This window comes from Leptosomus discolor, chromosome Z (assembly GCF_034619465.1).
Source record: "Leptosomus discolor isolate bLepDis1 chromosome Z, bLepDis1.hap2, whole genome shotgun sequence".
NCBI lineage: Eukaryota > Metazoa > Chordata > Aves > Leptosomiformes > Leptosomidae > Leptosomus > Leptosomus discolor.
In genome coordinates this window covers 63579640-63598962 of record NC_141419.1, presented here as the reverse complement: position 1 = coordinate 63598962, position 19323 = coordinate 63579640, and the positions used below count along the sequence as shown (strand labels likewise).

The following is a 19323-nucleotide window of genomic DNA, read 5'->3' as shown; positions in this document are numbered from 1 at the left end:
AATCTGCAGTCCTTACTTTAATTTTCTTCTGTTGTTTCTGACCTGAAGCTCACTCTTTCTAGAGCCTTTCCAGCTATATGGTCACTTTTCCCCAAATGACTAATAGTTCCTGTGTCATGAATTTGGTATCCAGACTGTTTACTGCATAAGGCCCAGTTCTTAAAGGCTCACTAACTGTTAACAGATGTGCCTCAAATGTAATGTATTAATTTGAAAGCTACTGTACTGTAAGACTGTTTCATGTACACACAAAACAGACTAAGGAGGTATTTTGGCATGAGGAGAAACCATATGGTCCTACTGTCTGTTGTTAATTTTCACTTTATTTCATTCTATTACAAAGTGTATATTTAGTTTATTCATTTTTCCTCTCTGATACAAATACAGTGCATTTTCATGGCATAATTCTGAACACTTGAGAACAGCTTGAGACTGCAGAGTTTTCCTTCCCCTCTAGTTTTTGCCCACTCATGCTAAAAGATAGGAAGGACAGCAGTATGCCGTTCAGCCTGTCCTGGGAAATGGAATTAGTTAGCACCTATGAAAGTACAAACCAAGGGCTTCCTAGTCATATGTCTGGCACATGTGTTGATTGCCCATGTTGCAGTACAAGTAGTAACAGAAAGCTCGAGCAACTTTTCTTTCAACGTTTGCTGTGGCTGCATGTAAGCTTTCACATTAAGAAACAGAAACTTTATTTGAAAATGCAGTAACTGAGATGAGGTGATTGTAATTATGCTGCTTTGTTCTTGAGTAAAAACAAAGGATTAGCTAAAACAAGATAAAAGTTCAGGGTTGCTGTTGTTTGTTAGCATAGTTATTTTGTCTGAAAATGCTTCTGTCTCCTGTCAAGGTTCTTGTGCAGATAGGTTTATTTGGAGTTCATGTGATCTCTTTCTTCTTCTGTAAACCATATTGTGGCCTTGAAGAAGCAGTCGCCCTAACCGCTTTCCCAGAAATGCGAGGAATCCACTGTTTGCTGTTGCAATTCAAGTCAGAATTCGACATACCTTGTGTTTCTGTTTTTGCTGCTTGCAAGGGCACTGGTACTTGGATAATGCTTGCTTTTGCTTTTCTCCTAAATGAGAATGACTGATGTCTCGAGCTTGAAATATTTTTGTTCTACAGTTGTTAGGAGGAATTTGACTAAGTCTGACCTGCTCTAACTTCACCGACTTTGCTTTCTTGCAGATTCGATGGAAATACATGATAGTAGATGAAGGCCATCGAATGAAAAACCATCACTGCAAGCTGACTCAGGTCTTGAATACTCACTATGTGGCCCCTAGGCGAATCCTGCTGACTGGGACTCCATTGCAGAACAAGTTGCCTGAACTTTGGGCTCTTCTCAATTTCCTCCTCCCAACCATTTTCAAGAGCTGTAGCACCTTTGAACAGTGGTTCAACGCTCCATTTGCCATGACTGGAGAAAGGGTACTGTGGCAGTTTTTTCTAAAACATCAGAAACAAACCACTTTGATGAAAACAGAAAGGAGCTTGTACAGAAGGAGTAGTCTTTGAACTCTCCCTGGTGCTTAGGGAATTAACTAAAAGCCCCCTTTTTTAAAGTGACATAAAAGTTTAGTATCAGTGTCTTTTTTGACTCAGAGTCAGTTTAGTTGTAACATGAAAATAATTATTGCACATAATTAACCTTTTGTGTGACACAAGACATTACCTAATATACTGAGTTGCCTTGTAGTGACTTCTATAAACTTCTGTAGGTGGACTTAAATGAGGAAGAAACTATTCTGATCATCCGTCGTCTCCATAAAGTGCTCCGGCCCTTCTTGCTGAGAAGATTGAAGAAAGAGGTTGAGTCTCAACTGCCAGAAAAGGTTTGCAATGAGAGCAGTTGTGGAAGGGGCTTAATACTTTTTTTAAGCGTTATGTGATGTTCCATTTTCAGATTTATTTTACAGAAGGGGATTTCTTTAGCATCTTTTATTACTGTGGTTTGTTTGTTTATAACTCTGCAAAGAAAGCTGGCCACTGAGGAAGCCTAAATACCTGAGGTTCCTGCATTCTCAGGATTCCTCACCAGTCTTACAGCTTTAATTCTCTTCATAGTCATCCATATCAGACAAGCAACTTATTTCCATAATATCTGGTTTCAAGTTCTAAGTCAGTCAACCATACACGGATGATTAGATTCTGTCCTGTCCCATCCTCCCTGCACCGGGTGGAACCTTTGCTCCCCTAGTTAGTTCACTGAAATTCTTAAAGGACTACTGAACTTTATAAAGCAGGCGGAATTTAGTCCTGCATTAGTATTCCTAGAGTTACGACAATTGTCTTGTTGAAATTGCACAGGGTTTTTTTAACTAATTCGGAACATAAAATTCACATCTGATTTGAAAGATCATAGGTTTTATCTCTGGGCAACTCGCCTAGCCCTACCCTGTCTTCCTCTGCAATCCTGCATCACTTTTCCCATTCATCCTTCCCAGAATAACAGTAGCAACTAAGTAAAAGAGCAAATTTGAAGGTGTGCTAGGGAAAATTTGGTGCTAAGGTCAGCTGGGTTGAAACCATACCAAAATGAAATTTTTGTAGGTTGTGTTACAAGCTGACTAACACTGGCAGAACTCTGTACAGATGCTTAGTGACAGTCCTGAAAGGAGAGGCTTTTTAAAAATTTCTTTTTCATCTTTATAGGAACACTATTACTGTTATCACTTTCTGTTGCTTCAAATCTCAGTATCCTCAGAAGCATTTATTTGAGAATGAAATATACTTAGATTTAAAAATTTTACTGAAATCTTTGTTTCTATTCAAATTTCTGCCAGGTAGAGACACTGTATGTGATAAATCCATTAATAGGCATTGGAGGAGGAGGATTTAGAAGTTGCATACAGACTGGTACTCAGAGGACTGTGCTTCTTTCTGTTTCCATGATCTTGTTTATGAAAAAAGCAGTTAGTCCGACCGTGAGGACTGAACTTGTTGACCAAAGCCTGTTAATCAGTTTCATCTGATCTTGTAAATCTTGGTTAAGAAGCCATTGAAGAAATAGTTACTTCTCATTAAAGAGTTCATCCTCCTGTCTTTCTGAGAAGAAAATAACCCCATCGTTTTTATTCCATTTATTTATTAAACATTGGGAACCTTACGCTTTTTCTTTTAGTCACTACTTGAAAGATTTCTGACTGCTAGTGTCGGTTTATTATGTGACTGTTTTTATTTTACATAACTGACTAAAAACATAGTGACTGTAATCTGGAAATTGGGTAATAATAAAAATAGGTTAGTATGAAGTCTTTGTATTAACTGGATTTAAAGATAGTGTGCAGTCAAAAACTGCTTTAATAAACACAGTTTTACAAAGCTGAACAAGAAGTCAAACTGAATGTGGGGATCATACAGTACTTGATTAATTCTCTGTGTTATTAGTTGATGTAAAGAAAACGGCATATTTCTATTCCAACGTAGGTAAGCATAATGCTAATTAGATACTGTGAGGGATCCGTATTTGCTAGGTATACAATGGTGATATTTTTATAAAGCTTTGCTTGGTATTTTTACAATGCTTTACAGACATAATAAAGTCCACAAGTTGTTAAACATAAAACTTTTTCTTCCAATTACCTGTTAAACATAAAATAAAATCAATATTTAATTATTATTTTAAATTGACAAAATTACAGAATGAGAAAAAATATGTTTGGCAGTTCTGCACTTACATTCTTAGGATCCAACTGTCTCGTAGTTATGAGTCACAGATAATCTTTTGAGATACTGATTGTTGTGCTAGCAGTTGGATTGCTGCTCACTGAAATCACATGTGTTAGGGTGTGGATAAAAGATTAGTATTTTTCTGGGCTGTGTTTTAGGATGACGAGAACCTGCAGTTAGATCCTGCAGACATTATTATTTCAGTGTGTTTATGGTTGTTTTGGGTTTTTTTTACACTAGGTGGAATATGTGATAAAATGTGACATGTCAGCTCTTCAGAAGATTCTGTACCGTCACATGCAAGCCAAGGGAATCCTTCTCACAGATGGTTCTGAAAAAGACAAGAAGGTACAGAAGAAAGACTAAATTATGTGGGAAGCAATGTATTATGACTAAACGTGCTAACGATATGGTTTGTGTGTTATGAAATTAGTATGTAGGCTCTTACTGTAGGTATCGTCATGAGAAAGGAAATCTGTAGCAGACATATTTTTGTTATACAAGACTGCAGCTCACCTCTCTGTTTACAAGGAAAAAAACCTACTTGTAGTCACTGTAATTACAATGCTTTTCTGCAACAGGCAGTGTTTGAAAAAACGCAGCATTTCCTATGGCTGAGTTTAATCCAATAACGTACCTGAATAATTGTGATTGTGGCAGCACTGGCTACAGGTTATTCATCTTGTCTTTCAGACATATTAGTTAAGTCTTGTTTTGTCCAGCTAGGGTTGTATGCTTGCATTCAGACTTACAAGATCTGTTCATGACAAAGTTCTTTAAGAGATACAATAGGATTCAAAGTCATATAGTCAGATTTAGATTACATATTTGTAAGTGTTGACTATGCCATCAAGTTAATATATTAACAAGTTGCCATTCATCAGCTTATTTGTGTGTACACTTTTCATATTGTAATAAAAGAGAAATACCTTGACTAGGCACTGCAAAACAGCTGATGTGTAACAGTTTGTGTTTGCACCGTGTTACGTTTGTAGTACTGATGCAGTGCAATCACATATTGTCTCTCCACCATCCTTTTGCGGGTTGCATTGGTACAATGTGTGACTCTTTAAATTCAGCATCTTATTCTACCCTCCTTGTTTTGTGCAATCAAGTTGTTTTCTTTGCTGGTGCTTATTCAAAGCTGGTTCTTATCATTGGATGTTGATACTCATCTTCATAGTTTGAACACTTTGTAAACATTAATTATGTTCCTCTGTTGTATTTTTAATGTAATTTTGTAGTTTGATGCCTTTACTTTTGTCCTACAAATCTCACTTTTATCACAGTTATCTCTAGGTTTTTAGTTGCCTGTGGCCCTATGCTTCATTTGGCCTGGAAAAAGAAACCCATATATCCAGTTAACAGACAGGAGGAGATACTGTAGAATTGAAAAGCATCCAGCTAGAATAGTTTCCTGTTAGAGGGTTCAGACCCAATGGAATATGTATGGTTTCATAATAAACAGTATAAATAAGCAGTATACAGGACAGTAGATGCTCTGCTTTCCACTGTGAATACTGCAGGTAGACACATAACACACTCTGTGGATTACTTCCAGGTCTTCCTTTTCCGTTACGAAGCATCCTTATGATAGATTAATTTATACATAGCAAGACAACTGCACAGTAGCTTCTGGTTTTTTGTTGTTTTGTTTTTTTGTTTGGGTTTTGTTTGGTTTGGTTTTTTTTTTTAATTAGTGATGCAGTGTTCAGGTTTGGGGTAGAAGTATTTTACATGTGCATTTAAAAATATCTTTCAAAAGCATCAATAAGCTAAGAAATCAGATTCATCACTTGATTTGCATTGTTTGTACCCATAGGGAAAAGGTGGGGCAAAAACTCTTATGAACACTATCATGCAATTGAGAAAGATATGCAATCACCCATACATGTTTCAACACATTGAGGTAAGACTGAAAGGTTTGATTTTGAGAGTTGTTTTTATTCAGATGGCTAACCTAATAGAAAACTGTTGTTGAAGCTTATGTGTGTGGAAGAAGACATCTCTGTCCACATCATTTATGCTGATAAGGACACATTTGAAAACCATGATCATTATGGTCCCTTATTCTTAGAAACAAATAGACTAACCATCAACTTTTTATTGGTAATCTGTTGTCTAGTTTTAAAGCATTTAATCTTGTGGATACACTGTCTTTAAAAAATGAAGAGTTTTTTTAGTGTGAGACATTCCTAGTTAGACCTAATTTATGATGTAGAGACACTAGTTGACAATGCTGTGTGTAGGACCTTTGTAACTAGCAGGCCGCTAATCTTTACTATATCAACCAAAATTGTCCTATTCTATCCACCTTGTTTTTTCAGCAAAAATGTACTATCTGTATAGCATCTCTCATTAGGAACCAAAGTATGTAAATATAATAATATATCTGGAAAGACAGGAAGTGTTGTAAATATCTGGAATGTAGCTACATTCATGAATGAATAATTAAGTACCTACTGTGATATTTTATCATTGTAGTTTTCACTCTTTGTGCTTTTGTATGCTAATTAATTAAATTGAGTAATTGCAAATAGATCTTCCAGTAATTAGTATAAATTAATTAGGTTCTCCTATATTTGTAACCTGGTAAAATGTACGCTGACAGAAGTTACTTCTGGAAACTGTGCATTTCAAATAATTGTAGTAGAGTAAAATTTTAAGCAGAGCACTGTTGCTACAAGGTGGATTCCAGGAGTATGAACATAGTGGAACTAAACCCCCAACATTCATATATTTAATGTAATTGATATAAGAATGCATGATTTTGAGTTACTGTGTGGTTTGTAATAATCTGTTTATTGTTTATAACTGCAGGAGTCCTTCGCTGAACATTTAGGCTACTCAAATGGTGTCATCAACGGGTAACTCAGTTTTTCCTTCTGTTCATAATGTTATATTGGAGCTAACGTGTATCACATTCTTTTTCTAGAAGGTACATGCTAGCAAACTCAAATTTACAGAAAGGCAGAGGAGACATAGGGCACATACCTAAAGCCAAAAAAAGATAACAGTACTAGAAGTGTAGTCTTAGCTTTTTATGACCCTCCTTCTCTTTCGCAGGCAGAGAAGACTGTAAGCTAATGTGTTCCTTTCCCCTCATTTTGAATTAGCTTAGATACCATCTGAAATTCGTTGGAATGACTCTCCAGAGATATCAGTTGGGATTTTCTTCTCTTTCTTGTTACTTTTGCCTTCTGCTTTTCCCTCTTTACCATCTTTACTCCAAACTGAAGTAGCATTTCTTCCATTATTTGAAATGAAATAGAATTAAATTTTGTTCTTGGCACTTCTTTGTGCAACTGTCTAGAAATGGATGCTTTCTAAAGGAAAGGTGTGTATCTTCCACCTGACCCCCTTCAGGTTCAGATGTTAATGACATTTCTTATTTTTGCCTTAACAAGTATACCAGACTATTTGTCTCCCTAAATAGTATACCAGACTACTTGCAGGCTAAACAGTTTAGTCTTTTGCTGATTACTTATGTATGCATATCAGAAGGCCGTGTATCTTGTGGACTTAAGAATACTGTTGGTAATGATAAATTAGATTTTGAGAGTACAGACAGAAGGGTAGAAAAAAGTTATGTGAAATTTGTTTTAGTAAAGCTTGTCACTGTGATGCTGATTGAGACATCCTGTTTACTTATATTAATTTTCTCAGTTTTGACTTGAATTTCAGTGCTAAGAGACTGTTTCGCAATTCATAGCATAGAAGACAGAAAAGCAGCTAATCAAAGCAAATAAACATTGTTCAGGACTATTAAGGGTATATGGCTAAAGAGTATATCCTCTGTCAAACTCCTCCCATCATCTCTGTATATTAGTTCAGTTTGGAATATTGCACGTTCATGTGAATAGTAGTTCGGTTCAAAGGGAATTGTTGCTAATGTGCCTGATGAATACAACTTAAGCTGCAGTAAATGCCAGTTGAAAGCAAAACTAGCAGGTGAATGTCTTAACTGATAAAATGCTTATGTAGCTGAGAAATCATGTTTGTTTTGATAAATCATGAAACAGAATTGAGTTTCATAAAGGAAGGAATTCTGTGCAGTTGAAAGTCCACACAGTTTTTGTAATTGAAGAAAAATCCTTTCGAAACAAGAATTCACATGGGTGTTTATTTTTTTTATTTTAATCACCATAAACAATTTTAAAGAGAGAAAAGTCCTGTTAGTCTTTTTTATCTGAAATAAATTAATCTCTCTGTTACACTCCAACATGATAATGACTTACAACTTTTTTAAAGGTGGGGTCATTCCGACATTTACTGTTCTTTTTCTCTTCAACAGAGCTGAACTTTATCGGGCCTCAGGGAAGTTTGAGCTACTCGATCGTATTCTACCAAAGTTACGAGCTACTAACCATCGTGTGCTTCTTTTCTGTCAAATGACGTCGCTCATGACCATTATGGAAGACTACTTTGCCTTTCGAAATTTCCTTTACCTGCGTCTTGATGGTAAGCTAAATTTAAAAAAAAAGGATAAATAATATTAGGATGTAGCCTGCTTCATTAGTTTGGGTATGGGAGACCTAGGTTCTCTTTCTAGTGTCTTCCTAGCGCACCAGTGCTGTTATGTGAGAAAAGCGTAAACAGGTTCAGAAGATGATTTGGCAAATCTATGAAGGAAGAGTCTGTGAGGGTGTTTATCATGAAGTTACATGTCAGTAGACGCTTAAGCTGCATTTACTAGAATTTTCCCTGTTCTTGCAGACAAGGTACTGAGCAAGGTGTACTTCTGCTTCTCTCGGTAGAGTTGATCTGAAGTAGTTCTTCATCTCCCTGGCTCTTTGACTGTTTTCTTTCATCTGTTTGATCTGCAAACCATTTGGTTGAGGGATTGTTTTGATGAACTGGCAGGTCTGTTCCTGGAACGCAGATTATGTGGAGATTTGATGTTTAGCGGCTTTTTCAAACAAGGTTTAAAATCCAAGGTCCCCATCAGTTGTCACTATCTAAGTTGCCCGATAGTATTCTTGTGATGAGAGATGATAATGCTAGTGTTTTGCCCAGATTCCAATGTAATAAATTAATTTGTACCAGTTTAACGTTCAACTGCTGTTCTCCACAGGATAGCTGAATTTCAGTGACAGGTAAAGTAGTACTGTAGTTTTCTACCTGAATTTCACAGGAAGGTCAGTAGCCTCAATTGCTTTATATGTAGATATGTTTTATGAATAAAGTGAGAGTTTAAGATCCTTTCGAATATTCTTTTCACAGCATTTTAAGTTGACTTTTTGCTTCTTGCTTTATTGGGAAGAAAAAGTAATGCTGAGAAGTATTCTTGTCCTTTACAAATATTAATGAACATATACTTGAAACGCTGTTATCCTCAAATGTAAAATGAGCCAGTGAAACTGAGACACAAGTGTCCCACTGTGCCACAGGATGTCTTTGTCAAAACTGGCTGAAGAACATAGTACCACGCTACCAAAACCCTCACTGCTGGTCTGTAGGTGTTTTAATGTTTCCATACAAGAAAGAAGAATTATATTACATTTAAAATGTTTTGAATTACATTACACCATGTATTTTTAAATTAATTCTTTTTCATGCTAGAATGTCTGTGGCAATATGTGGTATGGTAAATACATCTCCTTGCTTTCTTAAGGTTTTGCAGGTAATTCAGTAAATTAGTAAGATGAACCCTTTTTCCTTCTTTTCCAGTTTTGTGATGACAGATACGTTCCATGCTGGAATGTAACATATATGTAGATTCTATCCAGCTGTCTTCTCACATAGTGTTTTCTATGCAAGCGATGTGCTTCTTAAGGGAATGAGTTTCTGTGGGCCAGCAGTTTGGCTGTGCGATTGTACTGGGTCTGGCTGGGATGAAGTTAACTTTCCTCCTAGCAGTCCACACAGTGCCATGCTTTGCATTTGCTGCTAGTCAGGGTTGGTAACACACCAGTGATAGCACTGCAGTGTTTTGGCTATTGCTGAGCAGTGCTTGCACTGTGTCAAGGTATCCTCTCCAAACCACCCCTCCACCCCCAAAGCCAGTAGGCTGAGGGTGAGCCAGGACCTAGCCAGGACAGCTGACCCAAACCGACCAAAGGGTTGTGCTCAGCAATAAAAGCTGAGGGAAAGGAAGAGGATACAGGGACATTCGTCATTACAGCATTTGTCTTTGCAAGTGCTCATTATGGGTGCTGAGGTCCTGCTTTCCAGGAAGTGGCTGGACATCTGCCTGCTGATGGGAAGTAGTAAATAAATTCCTCTTTTTGCTTTGCTTGCATGCGCAGCTTTTGCTTTTATTAAACTGCCTTTTAATAAAAGGTAAGCTTTTCCATCTTATTTTCTCCCCCTGTACTGTTGAGGAGAAGGAGTGGGGTGGTGGGGAGGAGAGGGCATCTGGCAGCCAGCTGGGGTCAACACACCGCAGTAATAGAAAAACTTCATATTCTTTACATACATTGATATCTGAATAAAAATAGCAGACTTTCTTTGGATTTCAGTTACAGACAGAAGTGTAAAAAAAGAAGGCAAACAGCAGACCAGGCTAAGGTGACCCGTATAGATTATTGCTGAGTACATGAAATTCCTGCAGTTGCTAGATTTTTACTTAGAACTTTGTTTACGTTTTCACCGTGATTGAATTCCTTGCCTGTGCTCCCTCAGCCCTTGTACACCATCACCCTCAAGACAGGACACTTCGAGAACTTTCAGTCCTTTCATATTAATTACGACTCTGAAAGCCAACACCGACATTTTGATAAATATCTATATAAGTAAATATTTAGAGGCTGTTGTGTCCGAAAGGCATTAATTAAAACTGGAGCTCTCTTCAGTTTCTGTATAGTAACTTCAGTTGAAATTTATGTGAGTCATAAAAAGGTGTAACAATGCTAGCCAACATTTTAAAGTGCACTTTTGAAATGTCAAAAGAAATACTTAAAAGAGATACTTAGAAGTCCACCTCTTAGATGTGGTAGGCAGTTGACCAAAACATTCATGGCCAGTGTTTGTTCTGCGTTATGGAAAATGTGGCAGACATGGCAAAAAGTGAGCTAAAGTTTGCCTTGCACAGGTACCTTCAGCAACTGATACTGTGGTTTACAGTATTTCAGTTCACATCTTTGTTATAGGGTGTTTTTTTAATTTCTTTTCAGGCACAACAAAATCAGAGGATCGAGCTGCTCTGTTGAAGAAGTTCAATGAACCTGGGTCGCAATACTTTATCTTCTTGCTGAGTACAAGGGCTGGAGGGCTAGGCTTAAATCTCCAGGCTGCTGACACTGTTATAATCTTTGATAGTGACTGGAATCCTCACCAGGTTATTTTTTACTTATTTTTTACTTATTTTTATTTACTTATCTTCATGAAGTGTGCGAAGAATTCATGATGCTCTTTTTGTTTGCTTCTTTAAATTGGGGATATAGCCTGGGGTGAAAGGAATAGATCCAGATAAGGCATTAAATGCTTCTTTGAGAGGAATTTATGAGTCAAACTGCTATAATCAGGAAATGTTTTGGTTTGAGTGAGTGAAGTAATTCTGTGTCTGTGTATATGTTTTATCTGAGTCTCAGGGAATCCTCAGAGCTAGGGAGCTCGATAGGCTTGATACATTTGTATAACTGTACTTGGTCTTTAACCCTTGGAACATTAATAAGTAACTCTTCATTTTGAGTCTTTGGTAGGTAGATTGCAGTATCTTATTAAAGGCCGTGCAGAACACTGCCTGTCTCAAGAAATTAGTGGCCATGTGAGTGCAGCAGTCTTGGCCTGAGACACTGAACTTACATTGTTGGTGTGGGTGGGTAGTAGTGAGTACAGATCACCAGGAAAAGGGACTATCAAACCACTTCAGTTCATTTAAAAAAGAAGAGGTAACTGGAGTCTGACAGTGCCTTTTTTTTTTTTTTTTTTGAGAACATAAGTTAGATATCTCTGGAAGTACATAGCTATGTGTGTTTTCAGCTATTGTGCAAATATATGCAAGTCACATCATAGTCAATGGCTACAGGTAAAAGTAAGGGAAGTGAGACTAAAAAGAGTTTTATATAGAACTTTCAAGGCAGCACTCCCATAGGTGCCATGGTGACCAATTTAAAATGAAGCTTAAGAAATTCAGAGCAGTTTTATTTAGAGGTTTTAAAAGCAGCTCAGAAAGCACTTCATTCTTTGTATTTTTAGTTGTCTTTAGGTTGCTTTCACAAACAAGCTTAATGCAGAGTACTGTATATTTCGGAAGTTGGATAGCAGTAAATCCTTGCAGTGTAGTAAAAGATTTTGAATTAATAGAAGAAATTCTTTACCTGTGGCCTGCAGTGTATTTTTTAGTTCTACTTCAACATATTTAAGAATTAGAATTATAGATAAGTCTATATATGAGTTTTTTCCTAGTACTTTTGTGGCTTCCTTTTCCTGCAGTCAAGAGATATTTCATTCAGAGTTCATTCTGGCTTGGAATGCCATGAGCTTCAAACAGAAAGGAAAAAATAAATACACCAGCCCTTCTCAGTCACTGCACATGCTTTCAAAAGTTTTGGCTTACGGCATTTACACTGTACAGAGCATATCCATGGCTTTTCTTTTCAGTTTTCCCCCTACCTGGGTCTGATGAAGTTTTAGGGAAGAAAACAATGAGGAATGAAACATGTGAATTGTGGTGGACTGTTGTTTCCTTTTTATATGAAAAAGAATCACCATTGTAATGTCCTTTAAGTAGAGAATTATTTCTGTAGCACACTTACAATATAAATCACTCTATGTGTTCTTTACCTAATAGGACTTGCAGGCCCAAGATAGAGCTCACCGAATTGGTCAGCAGAACGAAGTTAGAGTCCTGCGACTGTGCACTGTGAACAGTGTGGAAGAGAAGATACTTGCTGCTGCAAAGTATAAGCTGAACGTAGATCAAAAAGTTATTCAGGCTGGAATGTTTGATCAGAAATCTTCAAGCCATGAAAGGAGAGCCTTCCTACAGGCTATATTGGAGCATGAAGAAGAAAATGAGGTAAGGTAGTTAGAAATAATCAGTAAGAGGATGTTTCAGGAAGTACTAAGCCATTTTTTTCATCAGATTGTCATCTCCTTTGAAATTAGAAATGGCATCATGTTCTTACCATCCAGTCAAAGAAACAACTTCATTTTTTTCATCTTTTTGGTCACAGTAATAGGTTATAATGTAATGGTTATGGTTAAATCTTAGTGTAGAATTAGGCATTCTAACTTAAACCCATTCCACCCTTTCATAATTTTGACAAAAAGTTGTATTCAAACAAAGATTTTTTCCAAAACCATTATGAAACAGTTCTTAAATCGAGTTTATGTGTTAAACTAGGTAAACTCATTTTCAGATGAGCTGAGCAACTAGCATTAGGTAAGTTCAATCATGAAAGACCCTGCTTACTATGCTTTTGGATCCTGGGTAAGAGTTAAGATCTCCGTTGATGTGCTTTGGGTAAGCCAGCAAAGTAACTCTTTCTTTCTGGTGCTGTGCACAACATGGACTTCTGGTTACCACTTCCTCTTCAAGAAACCATTAGTTGTTTAAAAACATCTGTCGAGTCTTTCCTTAAAATAGTGGGAGGTGAGGTTATGGAATCACTGCCTGTATGTCCGTGTCTTTTCTTTGTGTTCTTCTGTGGAATTGTAATTGTGGACTGGTGAGCCCCTTGTTTTGCCTGTCACTGCAGACTCTTCACTTAATGTGAACAAAATCTGGATGAAAGCTGCCTTTGAGGGAGAGTGTATAAATGTATCAATTATGCTGAAGACATACACACACAAAAATCCCATTCTACAGTGACTTTTTCCCACCTCAAAAATATCCTACGCTTGTTAAAGATGCAGAGATTTCAAGTCTAATTTTGCCTCTGAGTATGCCTTGTACATCTGAATCTGGTGCACACTGAAAGAAAAGAAGATTCTATAGTCTGTGTTCCACAGGCATCCTTCATTATGTGGTATAAAGTTTCAAAGACCAAGGAATTTACTTCTTCAATAATTAAACCTTTTGTATAAACTCTTCATCTTGTTGTACATTTAGAAAAAGCTGGTACATGATTAACATAGAACTTTGTGGTGGTGTTTTAGTGTTTTTCATAAGAAATGAAAGAGTGACAAGTAGTTTATCAGAAATTGTCTTATTTAGGGTGTGAATGCAGAAATGGGATGATGTATATGTACCATTTTTGAATAAGTAAAACTGTAGTTCTCAAGCAGCCAATGCCATCTACATAAGTAGATAGATGAACCTGAAACCAATAGAAATTTTCAGTAAGCCTGTGGATTTGTTTTTAAAATTGACATAATTTTGTTAGGTTTTCAAAGCCCTAGAAAATATTTGTCTGAAAATGTTTCAAAAGTCAGGACTGTAGTTCAGGCCTACTTAACATGCCTTATTTCACAGATGACTTCAGAGCAATTTGCTTCTTGTGTGTGGTTCAGATATACTTGATCTGCCATCCTGAGGCAAGCACAGATTCAACCAAAGTTTTCTTGCCGTAACCCAGCATCAGTCTTTAAAGCAAGCATTGGTGTTGCAGTCTGACTCCTAACAGTCAGACTGAAGCTGAAGCTTTCAAGTAAAATTTCTTTGTAACAAAGACTATGCACAACTTTGCCCAAACACTGAAACTGCTGAGGGAGTAAGAGGGATTGAATTTGCACCATTCTGCACTGGTCAGCAATTGCTTCTTCATTGCAACAGCACTAGAAACAAAATTTGAGTATCAAATGAGAGATGACAAGAAAAAGTAAATCTCTTAGTTAAAAGTTATTAATACCTAAACATCTTTGACTTGCAAATACAGACTAGCACATCTAATAAAGAGATCAGGTAAGTGAGCACCTAGTTATTCCCATGCTAAGCATGCTTTAAACTTGTGTATCAGAGCTTTTTGCACTTACATGTAGAGCACCATATTGTATTTGTCCTTTCTTAGTGGTTTTCATAAATTCAGCATCAAAATTCTCATTTTTCTGTCTTCTGTCCTTTTTGCTCTGTTTTTTTTTTTTTTTTTTTTAGCAGCACTAGATAAAGCAAAGAAGTATTTAGAAAGATATATTAGAATAATAGGAATGTATGATAGGTGATTAGAAGTAACATGTTCATGGAGGCATTTTTTGTTGGCACTGGTGTTCATAAATTTTTCTGTGCCAAGCCTACCTGGTTGGTAACAGGATTATTCAGACTAACCACAGATTATTTGGACACTGTTGTTACAGCTTTTGCTGTGGGATCCCTTATTTTTTTCAGGTCACAAGTGGCTCTGTTTGAGATGATAGGAAGCATGTGAAACTTGCATGAGGGTTCTTCACTGATCATAAAAGAAGGGATCTGTGCTCTTTTTTTTCTCTGTGTGTATAACTATGTAACTTCCTGTTCTTGAACGTTGAAGGAGCACTGACTACAAGTGAGAAGAACTAGCTATATCATTTTCCTAGTTGCTTTTTTGATGTTAAAATTGAAATTATATGTACATTAGGGTACAGAGGTGTTTGTTGGGAATTGCATTAGTAAGAACTTTTTCTTTTGAGGTGTAGAAATCTTGCCAGTGGAGGGAAAATAAGATGCATGTGTGTAGATAAAAGCCTTTCCTGTTTATTTCTGGGGAAAAAAAAAGCTACAGAATGTTAGGTTTTAGGTGCTATATGCAGCTTTCTATACTATTTCACTGAGTACGAAACATGAGAGATTACAAAACTCTGCAGCATGCTGTAACATAGTGTTCAGAAAGCCCTACATAAGAACCAGTCTGTAGTTTTATTGTTTCACTTTACCTGTTGTCAGATTGGAAATGCTGTGTGCTTTCCCAATAATACAGGGAGGGAAACTGAACATTGTGGACTCCAGCTGTGTTAAAGTGGAAGTCATAGCTGTTCAGCTTTAACATTTTTAACAGTTCTAAATTGTTTTTCCAAGGACTGTTTCTGGTTTTATGAAATAATTAATTTTATCTGAAGTCAGAGGTTCACATCTCAATTTGTAAGCAGAAAATGGTCAAGAGAAAGAGAGGTTCAGCAGAATTTTTTTCTAATATAATGACATGTTTCATTTTTTTCATTTAACCAGGACTTTTTCTTTCATTCTCCTTCCTTGAACAGCGAAGACCTCATAATGCAGAATGGTGTTTCTGAGGGAGTACTGTATAACAGCAGAACGGAAATGCATATATTTTAACTGAAGTACTAACTCTGCTTCTGACCCAGGAAAACCACAACCCAAAATTTCCTGGTTGCATATTTGCTCATTTCCTCATTCTCAATTTATGAAGGTGGTAATAACTCCCAGTTGTCTCTCTAATTGTGTCTATTTTGTGTTACTTCTGAATCGCTGAATGCTTTAAGAGTTTTAGTTTCATTTGGACTGTTTCACACATGTCTGAACAGGACAGTCAGTGCAACATTGACCTGATGGAGGCTGTTACTTCAAGTTGCATGTAGCTTCTTTCTAATACCTTTAACCCTGTGTTTAACCAGGAGGAAGATGAAGTTCCTGATGATGAGACTCTGAATCAGATGATTGCTCGACGTGAGGAGGAATTTGATCTCTTTATGGTAAGGAACTTATGATCGTAAGTAGAATTATCTTCTGTAGTGGTTTTAACAAAGGCCTTAACCTTTTGACATTCAAATTTTGGAAAACTTGGTTGGAGGAAGAGGCTTCATTTACTTGCATTGTTTATCTGAGGAAAAAAGGGTAGTCTACTTAAATACAGACTTCCTGACGTGACAGAAAAATTTCAGAGGTCCTGGCAGGATCAGTGCCGATCTGGAGGAAGCATCTGGTATGGCCTGAGAAATTTACAGTGCAAAACTGATAGTCACAGTTTGGCTTGCTAATTCTAAGACTTAAATTTTTCAACATTCCTTCCCATTTTTGGGCTATGATAGTTGGCAAAGACAACTGCAGAAGCTCAACAAGATAGTAAATTAGTAGACTGTCAGTACTGTTTTCTTTGTGAGTTAACTGGGGTTTGCTGACGGTTTTGTCAAGGGCTCAGTTAGGTGCATCTCTGCTGCTACAACTGTTGAACAGTTACCGAGTAGAGCTAGTGACAGTGGTTCAAATGTGAGCAACTCATTTTTATTAGTACTTCCCTTTTTGTTAGTGCTGCTACAACACTGATGGAATAATTACTAAAATGTCAGCATAGACATGGCTCTTGCCTTTTAGTGTGTGTACAATGTGAGGATTGTTGGAGGACCTTTGAAAGTCGCTGAAATAGCAACAGGGGCATACTTGAGTACTGAAGGTAAAGCACCATCCTGCCTAATTCTACAGAAGCTGCTTTGTTCTGCAAGGTGGAGCAAGACAGACACTCATATATGCATGAACGAAAGTGTGTCGGGTAGTATCTGCAGAACCGACCATTGATAGGACCACAGGTTTTTAATCACTCACCATCTTCTCCTCAAGAATTTGTCTGTAAAACTTCATTTACACAAAGGTGCAGGGGCCTTATTTACATAAGTGACAGTTGTTCAGGTGCACAGGTGGCTAAGCCCGTATGGCTGTGCCTTTTGTCATTGCTGACTTGCCAGTTTAGTCCTTTTGTGCTAATTTTCATTTAACGTTCTCTTAGAAGAACTGAAATCCCTAAAGCAAGGCTGCACAGAAAATGAGTGGTTACAGACACCTGCCTTTTTAAACTTCCCTTCAGTGATTTGGGTGTAAGGAGATTTACATGACCGAAACCAAGAGATAGCCATCCAAAACTCAAAAGGAATAATTTCAATGAAATTATTGTCTGAAAGTACCCTGAGTCCTGGAAAGTGGATTTGCAGCTAGAAAAAGCTTCTCAGTACTTCTCCTTCAGACCCAGGAGTAAAGAACTAATCCCTGAATTGAAAGTAGCTAATGAATTTATGTCTGTTTGCAGGAAATTTCTACAACTTCATCTTTTTGGATTAACTTTGAAGGCTATTAACAGCTATTCAGTAAAAGAGATGAGGGTGTAGAGTGAAGACAGTTTTAGCACTGAGTGGGCTGAATTTATGTTTTTCATATTAATTTACATTAAAGTTTTTAACTCTTTAAAGTGAAGAGTTGGTAGTAGGTAATAAAAATTGGAAGATGCAAAGCTAACATGGTTTGAAAGCAGGGATTTGAAAATACTTAAGATAGAAACAGTGAAGTTAAATATTAGTGGCTAAGAAATTATTTTAATTTTTAATAAAGAGTTTGTTTTTCATTTTAGTAAACTAATTATTAAAGCAAAGTCAGAAAAACAAGTTAGGCAGTCATGATGGTTTTCTTTTTATCAATATTTAAGTCTTGCAGAGTCAGATAAAGAGCACAAAGAATAGGTTTCTATTCGCCTTGCCTCAGTGATACCTGTGCTTCCTCATTCCCTCTGTAAGGTTGTGCAGATGTAATCAGAATTCAGCAAATTGAAATATCCAAGAAAAATGGATCACTTAATTTTAAAACTTAAAACATACATTTTGTTCACTTAATTAGGCTTAGAGGTGGAAAAGTGTGTATTTTGCTTATTTAAAGAGAGCAATTCCAAAACAATAGGCAAGAGAGCAGATTGGTTCCTTGAGAAGCTGTTCTGTGGTCACTTTTCGGGCTAGAAGTATTCTTTGGCATTGATCTTGAAATGTAGCTGTAGAGCTAAATACACTGTTCAGAAAGAGGAGATATGTACAAGTGGACTTTGTTCCACTGACTTTTACAGGCTCCACTTATATTACCGTATGTAAAAACTATAGATAGTCTCAAACCTCACAGTGTCCTACTTTTGTGTTCGTTGCAAATGGTGGCACTTCATCACACAGTAATAAATTCTGGAAAATATTGAAAGAAAAGTCAGTGTTTCAATGTGGTCTGTCCAACTCTTGTATTTTCATAATAGTGTGCTTTAACAAGTGTTATTCTTCCTGGAAAAATGTCTAAGTTATTTTTAATATTGTATTTGCTTAAGTAAAGATTCCTGATGTAAAAAATGCCTTTCAAGTGAAAGGCCAAATGGGTGCCCATACTCTAGTTGTGCTAATACAGTTTAACTCCTTGAATCCGAAATGGCAAGATAGCAGCAGCTGGGTGTATGAATTACTGGTTTTACACTGAGTGGCTTGGGTGGGGGTTTTTAAGGACTATTTTAGTTATAATTTGGAAAGCTTAAGGTAACCATTTACAGTTCACAGACAGCAGTGCTATGTGTTTTTTCTGAACTGGAAGTTTTAGGCCTTGAGTGTGCCAGTTCTTAAGTTCTTCACTTATGTGTAAGCATCATTGGTTGAGTAGGGCCTTTTTTATTTCCAGTGTTTAGGCCTCATTGAGGACACTGAGGAGTGTAAACACAACTACTTTATTAATTAGAATAAAATAAGGTAGATCTGGTTTGGAAATAGATATTTTGGTAAGACATGGGAAGATAGGATCAGAGGTTTCACAGAGATAAAAGTGGTTTGAGTATTATCCTAAAAAAAAAAGTGGCTTTTGTATCTCTTACATCTCAAATTAACTGGGAGTGTCTTTAATTTTCCTTCCCAAGCACTTTTATTTCACAAAACAGCTATTAAAATATACTACCTTAGTGTTCAGTCTTTGTCTTAGAGATAGAAACATGATCTTCAGAGAAAAAAATGAAGTTTCAGCATTCACTTCATATATTTAATATCATTATAATACGATTTCCCTGAAGTTCTCTGCTAAATAATAGGGAAATCTATCCCATTTGGGCCTTC

General features: G+C 36.8%; 1 protein-coding gene across 1 annotated transcript in view; it reads left to right on the top strand.

Moving 5' to 3' along the window:
- SMARCA2 (SWI/SNF related BAF chromatin remodeling complex subunit ATPase 2) overlaps nucleotides 1-19323 on the top strand; it is a 101421-nt gene that overhangs the window by 44169 nt on the left and 37929 nt on the right. The window contains exons 18-26 of the mRNA XM_086480570.1: nucleotides 1192-1434; nucleotides 1725-1838; nucleotides 3916-4023; nucleotides 5498-5584; nucleotides 6496-6542; nucleotides 7970-8136; nucleotides 10791-10954; nucleotides 12410-12637; nucleotides 16108-16185. Of these exons, the coding sequence (XP_086336696.1) occupies nucleotides 1192-1434; nucleotides 1725-1838; nucleotides 3916-4023; nucleotides 5498-5584; nucleotides 6496-6542; nucleotides 7970-8136; nucleotides 10791-10954; nucleotides 12410-12637; nucleotides 16108-16185 (1236 nt within the window). The remainder of the gene's footprint in view (nucleotides 1-1191; nucleotides 1435-1724; nucleotides 1839-3915; nucleotides 4024-5497; nucleotides 5585-6495; nucleotides 6543-7969; nucleotides 8137-10790; nucleotides 10955-12409; nucleotides 12638-16107; nucleotides 16186-19323) is intronic.